The following is an 18958-nucleotide window of genomic DNA, read 5'->3' as shown; positions in this document are numbered from 1 at the left end:
GGTAATGATTTCAGGACATAAGGCAAATACTATTATGTTATGGGAGTGGGAGAGAACTTGACACATTTTTGGCAGTAGCTACATGTTAAGTGTGAGTTTTTGCCTTTAATCTGCTAAATTTTATCTATTGGCATATCATTTGTAGATCTTAACACCATCGTCTCTAGGCTGTCACTTGAAGACATATGAAGTTGTATATCAGCAGTAGGATAAAAACACTTCACTGTGTTTGCAGAGTAGTTCTACATTAATTAGATGTGTACAAAAAGGCCTCATAAAAATATGGAGTTCTCCGATTCACTCAAATGCCAAATGTTTATCATTGATCTTAACCAACAGAGATGACTTAGTGGATAAAGTAGCAGTTACAGGAACTCTGGGGGAAGGCGACCATGTTATACTTGAGTTCTTGGTTCTAAGGAAAGCAAAAGCCGAGTGTAGTCAAATGCATACCATGGATTTTAGGAAAGCTGATTTTAATAAACGCAGAACAATGATAAGTAAGGTCCCATGGCAAGCAACTCTAACGAGAAAAGGAGTCCAAGATGGGTGGGAGCTTTTAAAAAAGGAAATTCTCAAGGCACAATTACAAACAATTCCAACAAGAAGAAAAGGTGGAAGACAACAGAAGAAGCCAATGTGGCTTCATAAGAAGCTTAGAGATGACCTGAAAACAAAAAAGGACACATATAGGAAGTGGAAAGAAGGCCAAGCAACAAAGGAAGAGCACAGGCAAATATAGGGGTGGGTGGATCACTTACTTGGCTCTGTTCTGGGGATCCGCGGTGGGGGGAGGCGATCCGTCCCACCCCTGGAATCCTCCCTGGACAGCTCCGCTGCGAATCCACTGCTGGGCCACAGCCACCATTTCTGTCCCTGCGTTGCCGTGATAGGTTACGTATATATTTATGTAGCCTATCATGGCAAACAGCAGGGACGCAAATGGCAGCTGCTACGCCATTTGCGTCCCTGCTCTTTGCCATGATAGGTTATGTATATATTTACGTAGCCTATTATGGCAACACAGGGGCGCAAATGGCATAGCGCCCGCCATTTGCGTCCCTGCTCTTTGCCGTGATAGGCTACGTAAATACTTACGTAGCTTATCACGGCTAACGGAGTGAGGGAAATGGTGGCCACAGACTGGGGCCGCCATTCACATCTGCGGAAGGCCAACAAAAGGTAGGTTCCGTCCTGGGGAGGTTTCGCGGGGTGGTGGTGGGGAATGTTCCGTTTCGCCATGGACTCCGGGGGTCTGGATTCCGAAGAATCCGGCCTCACTGGAGTCCGTGGCAGAACTCTCCGCCATCCCTAGGCAGGTAGCACAGAATTGCAGGGATGGCGTTAAAGCTGAGAACGCGCTGAGGTTAGCGAGGGATGCTAAAAGCAACAAAAAGGCTTTCTTCAGATACGTGCATAGTAAAAGACAGAGGAAAAAAATGGTGGTTCAGCTATTAAATAAGGATGGCAAAATGATAACAGATGACAAGGAAAAGGCAGAGGTGCTCAGTTCCTACTTTGGCTCAGTCTACTCCCAAAAGAGGGTCTATGACCCCCCTGGCAAAGGTGCAGTTCAGGCTGAAGGGGCAGGATTGCAGTTTGAGATCGATAGGCATATGGTCAAGGAACACCTAATTACTTTGAATGAGTTCAAATCTCCAGGGCCAGATGAACTGCATCCTAGGGTAATAAAGGAACTGGCAGAAGATCTCTCAGAACTGCTGTCTATTCTCTTTGAGAAATCATGGAGGACAGGGGAAGTGCCAGATGACTGGAGGAGGGCTAATGTTGTCCCTATCTTCAAAAAGGGTAAAAAGGAGGAACCTGGGAACTACAGACCAGTTAGTCTGACATCAATCCCTGGGAAAATTCTGGAGCAGATGATAAAGCAATCCATCTGGAAGCACCTTGAAAACAATGCCGTGATTACTCAAAGCCAACATGGATTTGTCAAGAACAAATCCTGCCAGACGAATGTGGTATCATGTTTTGATCAAATCACCTCCCTTATGAACTGTGGGAATGCTGTAGACATAATATACCTTGACTTCAGCAAAGCTTTCGACAAAGTGCACCATGATATCCTGATGAGCAAACTAGCTAAAAGTGGGCTAGATGAAACAACGATCCGGTGGATCCACAGTTGGCTACAGAATCGGACTCAAAGAGTGCTTGGGATCTTCTCAAACTGGGGAGAGTTAACGAGCAGGGTACTGCAGGGCTCAGTCCTGGGCCCAGTGCTCTTCAACATCTTTATTAATGACTTGGACGAATGGAGGTGCAGGGAATGCTGATCAAATTTGCAGATGACATAAAATTGGGCAGGATAGCTAATACTTTGGAAGACAGAAACAAAATTCAAAGTGATCTGGATAGACTGGAGCGCTGGGCAGAAAACAACAGAATGACATTTAATAGGGACAAATGCCAAGTTCTGCACCTAGGAAAAAGAAACCAAATGCACAGTTACAAGATGGGGGATACGTGGCTCAACCACACTACAAGTGAGAAGGATCTTGGAATTGTTGTCGATCACAAGCTGAATATGAGCCAACAATGTGATGAGGCTGCAAAAAAGGCAAATGCTCTTTTGGGCTGTGTTAATAGAAGCACAGCTTCCAAATCCCGGGAAGTACTAGCCCCTCTACTCAGCACTGGTTAGGCCTCATCTGGAATACTGTGTCCAGTTCTGGGCACCACATTTTAAGAAAGATGCAGACAAACTGGAGAGGGTTCAGAGGAGGGCAACAAAGATGATCAGGGGACTGGAAACAAAGCCCTATGAAGAGAAATAACTGGGCATGTTTAGCCTTGAGAAGAGAAGACTGAGGGGAGATATGATAGCACTCTTCAAGTCCTTGAAAGGTTGTCACAGATAGGAAGGCCAGCGTCTCTTCTCCGTTGTCCCAGAGTGCAAGACATGGAATAATGGGCTCAAGTTACAGGAAGCCAGATTCCAGCTGAACATCAGGAAAAACTTCCTGACTGTTAGAGCAATACGACAATGGAACCAATTACCCAGGGAGGTAGTGGGCTCTCCCACACTGGAGGCATTCAAGACGAGGCTGGACAGCCATCTATCAGGGATGCTCTGACTTGGATTCCTGCATTGAGCAGGGGGTTGGATGCGATGGCCTTGTAGGCCCCTTCCAACCCTACTATTCTATGATTCTGTGATCATGAATAAAATATCTGACTGCTTAGATACAGAAGAAAAAAAAATCTATCTCAACACATCTGGAAGATAGCTATGAAGTTACTTTGAAGTATTTGGGGTAAAAATCCATTGGAATATAATAATTCTTGTAACATTCAAAGCAAATTATATGCGCGTGTGCATGCGCACACACACGCACACACACACTGACACACACACACGGCTACTGCCGGTACTGACTATTTCCATCAGTTCACAGATAGGAAGACTTTTCTCATACACAGTGTTCTGAGAAACAGAGGTTGTTAACTTGAGGAATAAAAACATGAGAGTCTGTGAAAATAGGACCATTATTTAACATGATGTTTTTACTCTGAAAGAAGCTAATTTTAAAATAATTGACAATGCAAGAAGTGCAAGTATATTTTCATAGGGGTTATACAATATAGCCTCGGTTGCTGGATAGATAATATACTTTCCAGCAACCATGGATTGATGTTGCAGCAGAAGTATGACGGCTCAATTGCTCAGGCCTGAATAGGGATTTTCCATGATTACAGAGTAATATACCTCAAATTTGGCTGAACTGAAGTGGGGGCACATGAAAGTAACACTCTCTATATACATTTTTGCTTCACGGTTGCTGGTTACATATTCAGCTTAATCAGACATTTTAGAACCTGTGAGATGTAGCAAGAGAGCTTGATTTGGTTATGGGATACTCAGGTTCAAATCTATACTCAGTTATGAAGCTCACTGCCTTACAGGGTTGCTGTGAAGTTATTACTTCCTGGGTCCATGGAGACCCACGACATTAACTAGACATTAATTAGTAATACATACAACAAATACTTCCAGTGTTTGCGATTCTTTGTAGTTTGTATAAAAGCGGTATAGAGAACGTAAGGGGCATAAAGGCTATAACTAAAGTCACTGTGGTATAGTGGATGGAGAGTGGAACTTGGATCAGCAAGACATTTAGGTAATGAAGTTCACTGGAAAACCCTGGACTAAACACCCAGCCTAATCTATCCCACAGGATTATTGGGAGGATAAAATGGGAGAAACCATGTTCAATGCCCTGAGATCCTTGAAGGAAGGGCAGGCTAAAATAAAATTTACCTGGAAGAATCTCGCCTACTCCCTCCACCCATAAAAATACCAGTCTGCAGGTGAGCTGTAGTGGCTGAAAAAAGCCTTGGCAGACTGGATGCCATCGAAGATGCTTACACTGAATAGCCCTAAATCAAGAAATGCATCTGCAATAAAATTATGTTTTGACGCCATAAACGATGTAAGTAAACACAGCTACATGAATAAATATCTAAGTCTCATGTTACATCTATCAATCATTTACCACAGATAGTTTCTGTTAACAGGCAGTAAAAATAAGTGGGAATATGCTAAGTACATCGCCTATTTCCAGTATTCTACTGCATATGCTACATCCTTTTGTCTCCAGTACTATGATGTTTTTTTCATAAGCAAACGACAAGCCTTGCTTCAGGTTCCCTGCATGTTGCAAATGATGTATATGGGTGGAAGAAAAGCCTTCTGTTATTGCTCCCAGTTTGTGCAATGCTCTTCTGAAAGAGTTGCACACATCCCTCCCTCTCTGTTTTCCTTCAGGAAGGTGGTGAAAACACTCATTTTACTAAGCATTGGGTGGCTGACTGCTAAGATGCTGACTGTTGCCTTGATTTTTAGAATGAATGCTTAAGAGGGATTTGTGTTATGATTCGCAAGTTGTATTATCTCTTCTGATTTTTACAGAATCATGATTTTTTTTATCATGTTATTTTATGTACTATACTTGATTATGTTACTTTTGAAGTGTTTTATGATTTTGTAGGCTTTTAGGTTGCAGGTGGAAAGGCAAAATAAAAAAAACACAAAGATTTAGGCTGGGATCTAAAAAGCTCATGTAAAGCAGAAATTACTTCTGCGCGCACATGGCGGGTGTGCTGCCAATCCCTTTGGTTGTGTGCTCTTTAACCATCACATAAGGCTCTGGGAGTTCCCCTAATCCTCAGGAGCAGCCTGGGTGGAAGAGGGAGGTAAGAAGCTGCAATTGGAAGGGGGATCAGAAAGGCCTGGTCTGGGCACAGAATACTATGTGCAGCCCCCCTTTAAATCCCAGCCAAATAAAATAAACGCATGTAATTATTGAACTACAAATGACTGAATTCATTAATTCTATTGCATTTATCCATTTTTACAGTTTTTGTAACAAAATACAAAAATGAAGAACTGTGAGAAGATGACGACAGTCTATGTCCTTAGACAACAAAACATTTCATTCCCCCACTATTTTATTCATTTCTGTTTGTAGCTCACCTTAGTTCAAGTGCTGATTTTATACAGTGTTTATTATGCCCATTGCTGAGTTAGCATTGGGACTGTGAAGCAGCATTTTTATCCAACATGCTACAAGGTCAGGAAATAATGAGTCTCTAAAGGGCCCGGTAAACATCTAGACATGATTTAAAACCAGATGTATAATTAATATGGTTTAGTGCCTATACCTACAATATTACAACTGGAGTCATATTGGTTCTGAAATGTCCTGTCTCACAGTTTGATTAGATGCATTCATTTGGTTATCAGTATCACCTTACTTAACTGATTTATATGCATGACTCATCAAAATTACATACTGCAAATTTTAAAATTGTAAGATAGCAGCAGTATTTTTAAAGGGTTAGGATTTTACCTCCTCAATAAATCAGTATACTTGTTTTGGGGATGTAGTGGCACAAACATGAAATGCGGCCTCAAATTAAAAATACTGAAACGGTAGTCCAGAACTGAACAACTAATGAGCTAGAAAGCTCACCTCTACAGGACACAGCATATATTAAGCAAGCATTCATGTTTGTGTTTATAATAAAACAGGACTGAAGTCAAAAGATTAACTATGAAAAATAGTCCTACTAAAATAATATTATGAGTATTTGGAATGTTTTCCCTAAGATGTCATTAGAACAACCAGCAATCCAACATCTTCAAGTGGAAGCATAAGCTAATAGTGTAACTGTTTAATTACAAATGTCATCAACAATGGATTTTTAGTGCATTTATCATCATGGATCAGAATGCATTTTGTCCTAAACAGGTCTTCATGCTGTAGAGTGAACACAACTATGTATTTATTTATTTATGGCATTTATATACCGCTGAGTATAATAAAATCTCTCAGCAGTTCACAATATTAACTACCCAGAATTTTGAGGATACTTTGAAATATTTGAGTTTATGGAACATGAATCATTCTTCTATTTAAATAGCATTAGTTATTTCAGAACCCACAAAATACCCACGTTTATTATGTTTGCCTTATATCAATGATTTATTTTTCATCTCAGAATATTTTTCTGCTGATTTGCTTCTCTTGTTGACATACTTCTTGAAATATCTCAAAAGGGACCTGGTTCACATGTTACACTAAACCAGAATTTACTGCTGTGTGGATGAGCCTCTACAAGCCAGGGTGAAACCTCGCACTCATATGCTTGCCCTCTCCTATATGTCATAACCAGCACTCTGAACTGTGCCTGGAAACAGACTAGTAGCCAGTGAAGATGTTGTAGCAAGGGAGTCACACGCTCCCTGTAACTGGCTCCAGACAAAGAGTCTGGCGACAGCATTTTGGACTACATGACTTTTCCAAACGCTTCACAAAGGCAGTCCCAAGTACAGCCCATTACAGTACTTCAAACGGGATGGATGTGTCAGCATGGCCAGATCTGACATCTCCAAGAATGGGCAATTAGTTTTCTCTCAACAGCAGCAACTCTTTGTGAAAGGGTATTTGTATCCCACTGGAATATCTGAGAAACTACTATGCATTTAGTGCTCAAAAAATAAAACATCTTATAGTTACTCTTCATTGGCATAATCTGGTGCTGATTATGAATGCTCTTTTGGTGAACTTAAACAGCAAATATAGGTTTAGATGCCTACAGTTTAGCTCCACTGAGGTTAAGGGGACTAAAGCGTCCTTAACTGTGTGTGCAAGACTGCAGCCTTAGATGATCAGAAACACTTCTCTCTCCCACCCCAGTTTTATACATATTTCTACTGAATAATCATTCACAATATTATTCCAGTCAATTAATAATTGCTTATATTGCCTTATAACTTGACACAGCTTTTCCTCTTTACAATGTTCCTAACAATTCATAGGATTGCACCATGTCCTGTACTGTATTATCCTAAAACATAAGCAAAATAGATCACCTTTCAATAAAGCCTTTGTTTCCCTGTCTAACCTCTCTAAATCTAATAATATTCATGACTTTAAGCATAAACAGTAGCTCCCAGACCCTCATCATCCATTCTCTTATTGAAAGGATATTGTTTTGCTTCCATTTTGCTTCCATTTATAACTGATTGTAATTCTAGCAGCTGTTAGTAAATTAATGAACATTTCCCAGTCTTCTTGAGGCATTTCATTCTTAGTTGGGCACTGCAATGGTTATCTGGAAGTATGGATGTAGCCCAGGGAAAGAAAGCCATATTTTCCTCCTTGAGACTCCCACACTGACAGTTGAAAACCTACTATCAGAGGACACAGCCTGCACTGATTCTCTGCAGTTGCCCCTCTCAGCCACATGGACTAGCAGGGAACCAACTGAAGCTGTTGACTACAAATCACAGACGTTGAATGAACAACTGTGTTTTTATGCCTACACTTCAAAGCAAATACGCAGAGGTTGTTTCCAAACCCTCATTTTATTTTATGACAAGGTGCTGTAGTAGTGGGTAGACTGGGGAGACGCAGCTTAAAACCCCCAGTCTACCATAAAGCTCCCTGGATGACCTTGTGCTGGACTATCTCTCAGCCTAACCTTCCTCACAGGGCTGTTGTGAAGATAAAATGGGAGAGAATAATGTACAAAGCAAGGTCTCTCTCTCTCTCTCTCTCTCTCTCTCTCACACACACACACACACACACACACTCCCTCCCTCCCTCCCTCCCTCCCTCCCATAAAAGTATTTATGGAGATTTTTTATGATAAAGGGTACTGAAAATGCAATAAAAATACAGTAAAGAGGTACCATCTTCTCTGGGCCCCAGAAAATCTTCTCTAAAGAGTTTTAAAGTCCTCCAGAATAGTGTGGGAGGTGGTGCTGGGGGTTGAAGGAGCAAGGGGAAAGCGAAAATTGCTTTCCACTTTTCTGCCTGTGGGAGTGTTCTGCTAGTAGAGCAGAAGCCTCTGCTGGATCAGAGTCACTTCTGTGAATGGAAGGAGGCCTTCCACTTGTGGAACAGCAGCTCTGGACCCAACTCATTATGTTCAAATCCACTCGAAAAATCTCTGCAGGAATTCCCCCCGAAGAATCCATTTTAAACTTCTGCAGTTCCAAAGACATTATAAAGAAAAAAATCCTTCTATAACTGTTAATAATGAGCCAGGCATACTCTCTCTTGCGAAAGAAAGCGAAACAACCTCTTTAAAGCTTTCTCTCAGGTAAAGCACCAACAATAACTTCCTGAGAAGCAGATGGACAAGCTCATCAGTTTATGCTATCATCATAGGCCCAAAAGCAAATTACAAATTCAAATAATACATATTGGTATTATCAATACAAATACAGGTAAAAATAATAATTAGCAATCTTACCTCTGGGTATTTTAATTTTAATGTTTGATGCATTTCCCTAAAGCGACTGTACCGCCTGAATACTGTCCATGTCTCATCTAGGACTGAAATCTGTTACGTAAGGGTAAAAAATCCAGCATCATTAAGAATGGAACATATAGATTTCAGATAAACACATTTATAAGGTTCCCTACAATTGATAATTTTCTCCTATTAAACCATTACTGACAGGTTTAACTGAAAGAAAGCATGACGGATCCTGAACTGCAAATTAGACTTGGAAATAAAATGAGCTTGCATTCTCAGCACAGTGGGAAAGTGTGGATTTGGGCTCCCATTCACATACAGCTACAGTGGCATTGAAGCTGTTTCCCCATGGTGTAATCCCATGTGGCCATGGCCTGCCTGTGAATGACCCAAACTTGTGAATAGGGCTGACTGCATTGGGCGGGGGGGGGACACCAACCACGAGGAAGGGTGCCAAGTGTGTAAGAGGCTCTTACTTCAAGCCATGCAACTGGCTCCATCCACATGGCTGAGACGTTCACATGCAGCTGTATTGGATCATACTATGGGGAAATGGCTCCCATACTGCTCCAGCTACACTGAAGGAAGCCAAACCCAGGTTACTCAATGAAAGTCATAGATGTGTTTTGCCATGAACTGCGTTGTGAATTTAACTTCACCTTTTATTTCTTCCTTTGTAGTGGATCATTTCTAGTCCCATAATTTTGGAATTGATCATGCATACTGGTATCGGCCAGTGTAGTGCATGGGAAGTAAATTTACTCACTGATACAGGATTTGCAAAAGAACTAGACTCGCACAACAGGCTCAGTAACATCCAATGATAAAACCCTTGACTCTAAGACTACATTTCTCAAGCTTCCTGAGATCATAACCTCCTTCTATAGTTACTAGATCTTATGCCTCCTACTCCCTACCTAAAGGCTTCTCTGGATAAACTCATTCAACTCCTAGACTCCTTGTATATCCATGCAGTTCTCTCCCCTCACCGTGCCATATCCTTTTCTGTTCTGTGGGGTGGGGTCCCCAGTCATGAGGAGCAGTTTTAGGGGAGAACAGGAAGCTTAAGTGTGTAGCGAAGACTGGTGAAAATTGGGTGCCCTGTGGAAGTTTCCACTAAGGCAAAGCCATCACTGGATACAATCCAAAGTCATTTGTGCTCCCCACTACTGGCAGTCCACACCCCCAATAAAAAGCCTGACCCACAGCCTGAGTGCACAGGTTCAAGGAATGTTTACATGCAACAGAGAAAGGAAGCTACAACTATTTATAACAGAAAAGTCCACTCTCCCATTTTCAAGACAGGCCTTTAGAAGACACGTAAGAAGTTAGCACATGGGAACAAATCATGCAAATGGAAATGGAACAGTAGCTTTCATTGTGAAAAAAGCTCAAACACCTTACCTTTACTTCATATTCATAGTGCTCATCCTTTCCCTGTCCACAAATGACATAGCGTGGAATACTTATTTTAACTGGATTCTTTAGGTCATCTGGGTTTGTTTTAACAGAGCGGCAGATCATTCGCTATCAAACGAATATCAAAGAGGAAAAACAAATTAAAACCCGCATCACTCCAGGAGCAATACCCTATGAGGTCAAAAGATTTTATCTGACAGAAAAGTAAAATAAAACAAGATTAGATAGAAAGTGAAGGATTTATGGAAGGATTTATTGTGAAAGCAAGCAGTATTCCCCTTACGAATGGTCAAGCATTTATTTCAGGTACACAGGGGAAAATGGAAAACACCACTGAAAAGTATTGCTTACTCTTCTGGCAGCTTTATGCAGAATGGAAAAGATATAATAAAAACTATAGTTTCAGTTAAAGTCAGGTAACAAACACATAGGCTCAGATACAAAATTTGCGTGGGCAAAACTATCCTATGAATGCTCCCACTGGCAGAAGGGGAGCTCTAATTTTGCTAATTCCTCCTACAAATCCCCCAAAAATCTGCTCTGGAGGGTTCTGGGACCCTCCAGAACAGCATGGGAGGTGACATGGGAGAAGGAAGAATCAGAGGAAGTACCCCCACACACACCATGGGGACCTCTGATGGATTGCAGTTCCTTGCACAAATGAAAGGAGACCTTCCATTCATGGGAGTCAACTCATAACAAACCTTTATGATCAGAAATAAAATAATCTTTACTGTAACAGACACCAGGCAAACTTGAAAGAACCTGGCAATTGTGTAAAGCGTTGCTTCTTTTAAAAAGGGCAGTTTGTTATTTTGTAATCTCATTAGGAAATTGATAGTACTTCAACATATGGTACCAACATCTACTGGATATAATAAAGTTTGTTTGGTAAATTTCCCTAAAAGTCACATTGGAGAGACTGTTGAGGTTTTGCCTATCTTTGTAGTGTGACACTGAAGATAAAATTGTGTAGGTTGTTCTATACACTTATTTATTTAAACCATGTAAGCACCTTCAGAATGGGACTTGATTTTGTTCTCTGCTTCTCAAGACCAGGATGAAATTAATTTCTGGGGGTTGGGGGAGAGGAGTTCAGCATCACACCATGGGGATTCCATGCTTATATTCCATCTTAGGATATAAAGTTCCTTTCCAGCCCAAGAATCCCAGAAGTCTACCCTTAGCAAAAATATTGTCCTGGCTGAGCCTACGTGCTGCAACTAAGAGTTCCTTCCTATCACTTTCATATCATATCACTTTCCTCTGTTCTCTTGTGCATCTTAACAGCATACACACAATCTAATCTGAGCAATATAACTTAAGAGGAACCCACAGACTCTGCAGATCAGGCTCCATGTATTCCTAGTTTTGGAGATAAACATCTGTGTGAAAGATGATCTCTGGAGTGAAATCTAAGTTACTCGTGTAAGGGAAAGTATGTAGGGGACCAGCTTCAAGTTAGCATTTACATCAAAAGCTTGTGCTTGAAATTCAGATATTTCCAAATCCAGCAAAAATATGCTGGCAATCCTCTAGCTCTAAACACTTTGTACCAGTGGAGATGACTGCTGGTGCAACAGGAAAGTAGCACTTGGTAGCACAAACCAAGAAACTATTGCTTCCGGAATGGGACAGGTCAGCTGGGCGACCTTCTCTGACTTGTCCCATTCCAGAAGTGGTAGTTTCAGGTAGTTTCTGGTTGTGCTACTTTCCCGTTGTGCTAGTGGATGTTCCTGCTAGCACAGCAGCAGTATTGGATACTGTCCACAACGTTCTATATTCATTGTTGCCCTCAAACTATGAAATGCGCTCCTTCAAGAACTACGATTGGCTCCCACTCTCTTGGCCTTTAGAAAGGGTGAAGACACATTTTTTCAATTTAGCCATTTAAAATGTATAGTTTTAACATTTTATTCTTTTTAATTGTGCTTTTATTGTTGCAAATTTTGTTTTAAATTGTTGTACACTCCTTTGATGGCTTTTTAGCAGATAAGGTGGTATATAAATATTATCAATCAATCAATCAATGTTGTCTAGACTAGCATCCATCACTAACAGCTTGCCAACATTAGAGGTCATTGACATATTTACAGCTCTCTAGAACAGGTCTGCCAGCTGTGTAACATAAAGTAGTACAAGGGTATAATTTATTGTCATCATATAAAAGCAATCTTGAAACTGAGTCATCAGGGGCAGTATGATATTCCACTGTTACATTAGTTGCGACATCAACAACAGCTCCAGCAACTGTTTTAGTATTCAAAAAGTCATGCCTGTTGTAGTTTAATAAGCACTTTAGTAATACAGCTTTATCAAGTGACGTAATGTAAGCTATGAAGTCAATGGTGTTTCTCCTAAGTGCTTATCATCATAAACATGGGAGTTATGAAAGTTCTTGATATTCATGGATTAGCAGCTTCCCTAGAAAGATATGGAATGAATAACTTATGCATCAAGTAAATATTGATCAGCAAGAGATTGATGATGGGAGTAATTATATGCATAATAATTTCAGACATTGTGATTTTATATTACACTAGCTGTACCACATGTTGTACAGAACAGATCTCATTCCTGATGAGGACTTAACATCTAACAAATATAGACTGGTTAAAGATTGACAAATGAGTAACACGTATGTAGGCAAGGAAATGTTAACATAGCAAACAGAAAAACAATGTAAGAAAATGCTCTGCAGAAGTAGCGTGTTTGGGGAATGGATATGCTAAAAATAAATTAAAAACCTCATGGGTTCAAAGATATACCATCCATACAAGACTGTATTAAGGCCTATGCAGTGAGCGGGGCAGCAAGACAGTGCAGTCTCTGAAGGGCCTTGTAGATGCAGAACTGTACCAGGGAAGGCTAGAACTATCATCCAACCAGCCTTTGAGGTAGAGGGAGAATAGAACATGGATTTACCACTGGTTCAGGAAACCTTTCTATTTTCCCTCCCTGCTGAATCAAGTACACTGAACTGACAAAACAACTTTGAGGTTGCACCCAATGGGAGGTGGGAATGCATGGTCGGGTGAGCTTATTCATGTATTCTTTCTGGGTTTGAGATTGTTTGCTAGTAGCTCTCCCAATTTAAAATACTGCAGCCTTTGCTAAAACCAAAGAAATGTGCTTAAGTACTAAATGTAAAATTTCTGAAAATTATGAAGCCATGGGGGGAAAATCTCAAGAGCTGAAATTTTTGAGAAACTGACATATATGCAATATTTTCTTATCAAATCTAAATTTACTTGAACATTTTAAGGAAATATGTTTGATGCATGATATGTAGCATAAGCCTATGCATGCTTACTGAGAAGTAAATCAGTTTAATGGAATGTACTCTCCAGTAAGTATGTCTAAGAATACAGCTCTTAGTAGATAAAACTGTATATATGCCTTAATTTTATTCAAATAACTGCAAACATACTCAGTGTTAGAGTTCACAACGCAACAACAAACCAGAGGTTCTCTTTCTGGGTTGTTCATGGTCAGCAAACAATGGATTGTTACCAGGGCTGGGGTTCGACATCACAGAAGTCCAGAATTCAACAACCCAGGGGGCTTAAATAAACCACAGTAGCATTATGTGAGAACCTAGTAACTTTTTCCTAATCCTCATCTCCTATAACACAATGGATTGAGGACTTAATAACACTTCCAACGTTTGAACGGGTGGTACACAGGCGCCACTCATGAATGGATACATATATGCATATTTCGTTTGCCTTTGTTGACGTTTATGTATAATCTCTTTTATTTTTTAGAAAGCTGTATTTTCATACACACACACACACATCACATGTATTAACTGAAATTGATACATTCAATCATGTCAACATTTTTTAAAAAAATCTTTTCTTTTATGATTTTGTTTTGCTTTGTTCTGTTGAAATGTATAACACAAAATTAATTAAATTTTTAAATTCAGACTGGAGGTATGGAGTGTGGGTTTGTGACCAAGAGCCAGGAGAGAGGTTCTCTCTCCTCACATGGTTTAACTATTCAGTAACTTTACCTAGGTATTTGAACCTGGACCTTGGGGAGGGAGGGAGTAGGCTGTTGGCACAAACAAGTGAGTGCAGCCGGGCGCTACTTCAAGCCTCAGGCAAGTAACTAGCTTGTACCTCTGGGATCCTCCTGGCTCAAAGCTACAGAAAAACAGGAGTAGTGGCAGTTAGTATCACTCAGTTTCAACTGTAAGCAACTGGCCCAGGGAGGGGAATTGCTGCACAGGGGCCAGGTGTGGGGGGCAGAAACACATGTGCGCACCATTAAAACAAGTGTTATCAGTGTTATAACGCATGTTTGTTTTCTATCAAAAATCAGATGGTTAAAAGATCTACAGTGTACAACTCTGAATTGTCGCTGTGAGCTTTATAGACTTCAGAAAATAGAAAATATGAATCAAGCTTCTTAAATCTTCCATGTGTTAGTTTGTTCCTTGAGAGTGAGGCGGGGTGGGGGTGGGGGGAAGAGAGAAAGCACATATGGTTTCTTTCACTTGATGGAGAAGACAGAAGAATATGAGGCAAATGAGAAGAGAACACAAAGGCTGTGTTGTAAAAAGACCTTTCCACTATGTTGCAGGAGTAAAATGCTTGGCAGACTCTCAAACTGCTCTCTTGGACCAAATATTTAAAAAATGTGGAAACATTTGAAAGTCTTAAGTGAGTTACTTCCTCAGGGAGAAAAACACAGAACCCATCCCCTGCAATTTCTCTATCTCCACTTGCTATCCCTTCATATGCCTAGTCCAAATTCTCCCCTGTTACTTGGAAGTTATTACCAACAACATTTTGTGAAGTAATATGTTAACTGGATGGAGGAAGTGTTTGAGGAGGAAATAAATGACTGTGAATAACCAGCAAGACAATGAGCAGCCTTTCATTTGCGTTTTCAGTTGATGCGATTTTTACAGAAACAAATTAAAGAGATATATCGATATCTACATTTGCAATATGAGTTTTAATTGTATTTAAGCAAAGAAAAAGTTACAAAATGAGGATTTCACCCAAGAATTTTGTGCTACCATTCCCAATAAAACTGAATGCCTTCTTTCCTTAAAGCCATTATTATGACTTCAATTTATTAAATTATTGTTTAATGACAGATGTAATAGTATGAACATAGGGGTGTTTTTTGAGAACACAGTATGGAGATTAATTTCATATCACATTTTTCTCTCTAGCGTGTGTGTGTGTGCGTGTGTGTGCGCGAGAGAGAGAGAGAGAGAGTGTGTGTGTGTGTGTGTGTGTGTGAGAGAGAGAGAGAGAGAATATGTGTTGATTTCAGAACAGATAATTGTGCTAAGAACTATCTCTTTCATGGCAGTTTCATTCTCAAGGTGACTTACAAGCAACAGGTTGTAGTACAAATATACATAATAATTGAACAGTGGATCAAATGATTTGTTTCCTTTTTGGTCCCAGAATACACTTCAGGATTCACTATTCACACACTGAAGAACTGAACTAGGTATTGACAGTTTCAAATAACTTGCAAAACAGCCACATAACATGGAAGAAAAGAATCTTAGCAATTAGAATTCATGTACCAGCGAAGGGGAATGGAGCAAGTTTTTTTTATTCAAGAAGTAATAAAGGAGTGAAAAGAGGAAACCACTGCATTATAATTATACCTGCAGACACGCTGCTGTTTTTAAATTAAGTCTTTCCTGGATAAGGGCAGAAAGATAAATATTCATCTAGGTCTATGATTGACCCATTTGTTTTCGATCCTATTGCAAGATAAGTATTTATCTCTCAAGCCCACACATGCATACACACAGATTAATCCTTACATCTACACTGATAGTTGTAGCCCTGATCAAAGGCCACGCCGTCCCAAACATGAAAGTGTTCTGAATTCAAACTGCCAAATGTACACGTACACGCAGTTCATGTGCTTTTTTGCTCTGAAGTAGTTGCAACTTTGAGAAGACTAGGAAACATTTTAACAGGCTTGTAGCAGAAGGCTTGAGAAGAGGGGTCTGTCTCTCTCCCAGCCCTAAAGAACAAATATTTAAAACTGATGCTTGACACCAACACTCGGGAATAAGTCTCAGATATATCCTGGATACAGTAAAGCAACTATGAGTTGGAAATTCTGGCATGACAATTTCCCTCTGAATGCAACCCTGTATGTGTCTCATCCAAGATACATTTAGAGAAGTGAACACACACACAGTTATTTGCATAATATTTTTCTGGACACTAGATTTTAAGACTATTTGACTTGAACTTAAAAGTCTAAGGAGCACTCAGATTTACTGTCCTTTCAAATGCAACATTAGCCTAATGGCATCTTCATTTGAACTGAAAGTCAATTTCCAGGTATATGATGGGCTGCTAGAGTAAACACAACAAAAGGATGAAACAGATCTCAGTTGGGTATTTTTCTCTCTTTGAGCAGTGTAAGACAAACTAATTGCATCACAGTCAACCTTACTTGACCTAGAAAATACAAGTTCAATTTTGAATAGATTCTCTTTTTCTGGGACAACCACACACTTGAGTTCGCTTAAACAATGCAGCTGAATTCTGCCAAACTGCGACTGGTCAACTAAAGAATGCAAATTTCTAGGAATTTGGCAGAAGGCACTATCTTCCTGTACAAGACCTATATGAGTATTAGTGAGAACTAGTGATCTGATTTCACCCTCTAGTTTTACTGTTGTATACAGTAATAACCGAATTTCTCCTAACGGGGGTTTGTTGATTTCCATGTTTTCATGGAGCAAGTAAACCAGATCAGCTAAATTTCCCTCAAAATTGCATGACAGGTACACACCACTTTTAAAAACTAAGTCAGTGACTGCTGAAGTCCAATCAAGTGAAAGTGCTAACAGATCTCCTTGTAAGAGTGGGTGATTTAAGCAAGCATACTCAGATGACGAGATCACAGTGCTAAGTATGTCATGGCATATTCTTTGTGTGAAGTATTTGTTAAAGGTAAATAATTTCAGTACATTTTCTTCATTGGAACACAAAAGTCTAATGCTCTGTCCAGCATAACCAACTTGGATTTCTCTTAATGTAGAGACTGGAAGAACATGAAAAATTTCCAGAGAGTCCCGAATGCTCTCTCGTTGATTGGCTGATGGAATAAGAGCATATAAGACAGAACTGAGTAAAAGCAAGCATGCAGGCTCTGGTCCAGGTTTTTTATAGTTTCCCACAGCAATCCAGTATATTCCTTTCAGTTCATCAGGTTTGGCACAAATTTCTGGCAAAACAGAGGTCACATATTGCAACAGTTCATCCCAAGGATGTAGCTGCAATTGCAGAAGCCCATCTGAGAAATACACAAAATTTTGCCTAAGTACAAGGCTAGTTTTCAGTGTTTCATTTCTGTAACAGTTACTAGATTCCTCAGCGCAATCCACTGTACACATATCAACTGAGATTTTTGAGGGGAAGAAGTTCATGGTGTCTTCTTTTTGCAAAGGGCTTCCTGAGCTGATGTTAGCATCGTGAGAGTTATTCACCTTCATACCTAAAAACAGATTTAACTGCATTTTTTTAATAAATGGAAAACTTTTAATAAATGATACCGCTTGTGAATACTTCTCATTTTTGTCACAGAGACTGACTAGATGTTTGATCTGTTTAGAATACCAGCTACTCTTAAATACTTGCTGACTGGTATCACTGTAGATACTGGAGAATTTGCTGAATAGATATCCCAGGCCATAACTATATTTTGTTCCCACATGTGACTGTGGGAAATATCTTTGGCTGGCATTTGTAGCACTTTCATCCAACTGCTGGTTTGGAATCTGCTCATAAACATGGGGAATGTTGTTATAATAGTCTCTGAGAGAGAGAAAAGTGCAAGTACCAGAATGATGTTTAGTAGAGGCTACAAGTTTTGAGGCAGGCATATGGTGGGTATGGAAAGAACCAGATTCTGTATCCGAGCTACTGTCTTCCCAAGAAGCAGCAGGTAGGCTTGTATCTCCAGAATGTTGAAGCACTGCTTTTTTATCTGACAAATTAATCATTCCACGTCCATCATGAGTTTGAGGAAGAGGATCTGTAGAATATTTAGAGCAAGTTTGCTTGCTCTTAATGACTTTGGACTGATTAGAGTCGCATTCATTACTGCACAGCCAGTTGATGGATTCCTGTTCTAACTGTCTCCTTTTATTTGTAGCTCCTTGAGACATGGAGAACTGCAGAATTCTCCTCCAATCAGGATTAAGTGTGGCTATGCTTTTGTCCTGCTTATTGATGACCTCTATTCTTGCATCTTCACCAATCAGGTTATAACATTGGCTGTCATCACCAGATAGAGCGAGAAACCCATAAAGGGGGAACCCAGGCTGTCTTTTCTGTTTAAAATGTCAAAACACACACACAAAAAACACAAACAAGAGGTGCCTTTTTGTGCATAACAGGAAAACTGTTCTGATTTAATTTTTTAGGTAAGGGTTTAGTTGTGCTGTGCAACTCTGAATTAAATAGCATCAAAACCAAATTATAAAATGAGATCAGTTCTGATTCAGAAAGAAAAGCCATAATTTTCCTTTGCCATCTTGCATTTAGAACAGTATCCATTTCACTTCAGTTATGAGCAGTCCACATCTCTGTCAATGGCAGAAGTCCTATTCATTTTATGAATCAAGACTGAATCCTATATCCCTAATTCCCCCGAAAAGAAGCATCTCTAAAATAATAATTGGAATTCACTGAAAAGTTCCTATTTAAACAGTCATTTTCATTTGGAATAGAGCAGTTAAAGTGTA

At 39.9% G+C, this 18958-nt stretch overlaps 1 protein-coding gene across 9 annotated transcripts in view; it reads right to left on the bottom strand.

The window, feature by feature from the left end:
- Positions 1 to 18958, bottom strand: part of KIF16B (kinesin family member 16B) — a 156128-nt gene that overhangs the window by 40086 nt on the left and 97084 nt on the right. For 5 of the 9 annotated variants that reach the window (XM_084824005.1, XM_084824032.1, XM_084824023.1 and 2 more), the window contains one exon: positions 15166 to 18544. In XM_084824005.1, coding sequence (XP_084680131.1) covers positions 16478 to 18544 — 2067 coding nt within the window. In that variant the 3' untranslated portion in view covers positions 15166 to 16477. Of the gene's footprint in view, positions 1 to 8784; positions 8875 to 10194; positions 10318 to 15165; positions 18545 to 18958 lie in introns of those variants that run through there. The other 4 variants (XR_014786291.1, XM_084824040.1, XM_084824049.1 and 1 more) reach the window with 1 other exon arrangement.

The sequence above is a fragment of the Heloderma suspectum genome, chromosome 1 (assembly GCF_057233095.1).
Source record: "Heloderma suspectum isolate Gila_16-S chromosome 1, 16-S_ref, whole genome shotgun sequence".
NCBI classification, from domain to species: Eukaryota; Metazoa; Chordata; class Lepidosauria; order Squamata; family Helodermatidae; genus Heloderma; species Heloderma suspectum.
The sequence above is the reverse complement of the archived record's forward strand: the minus strand, read 5'-3'. Positions and strand labels throughout refer to the sequence as shown.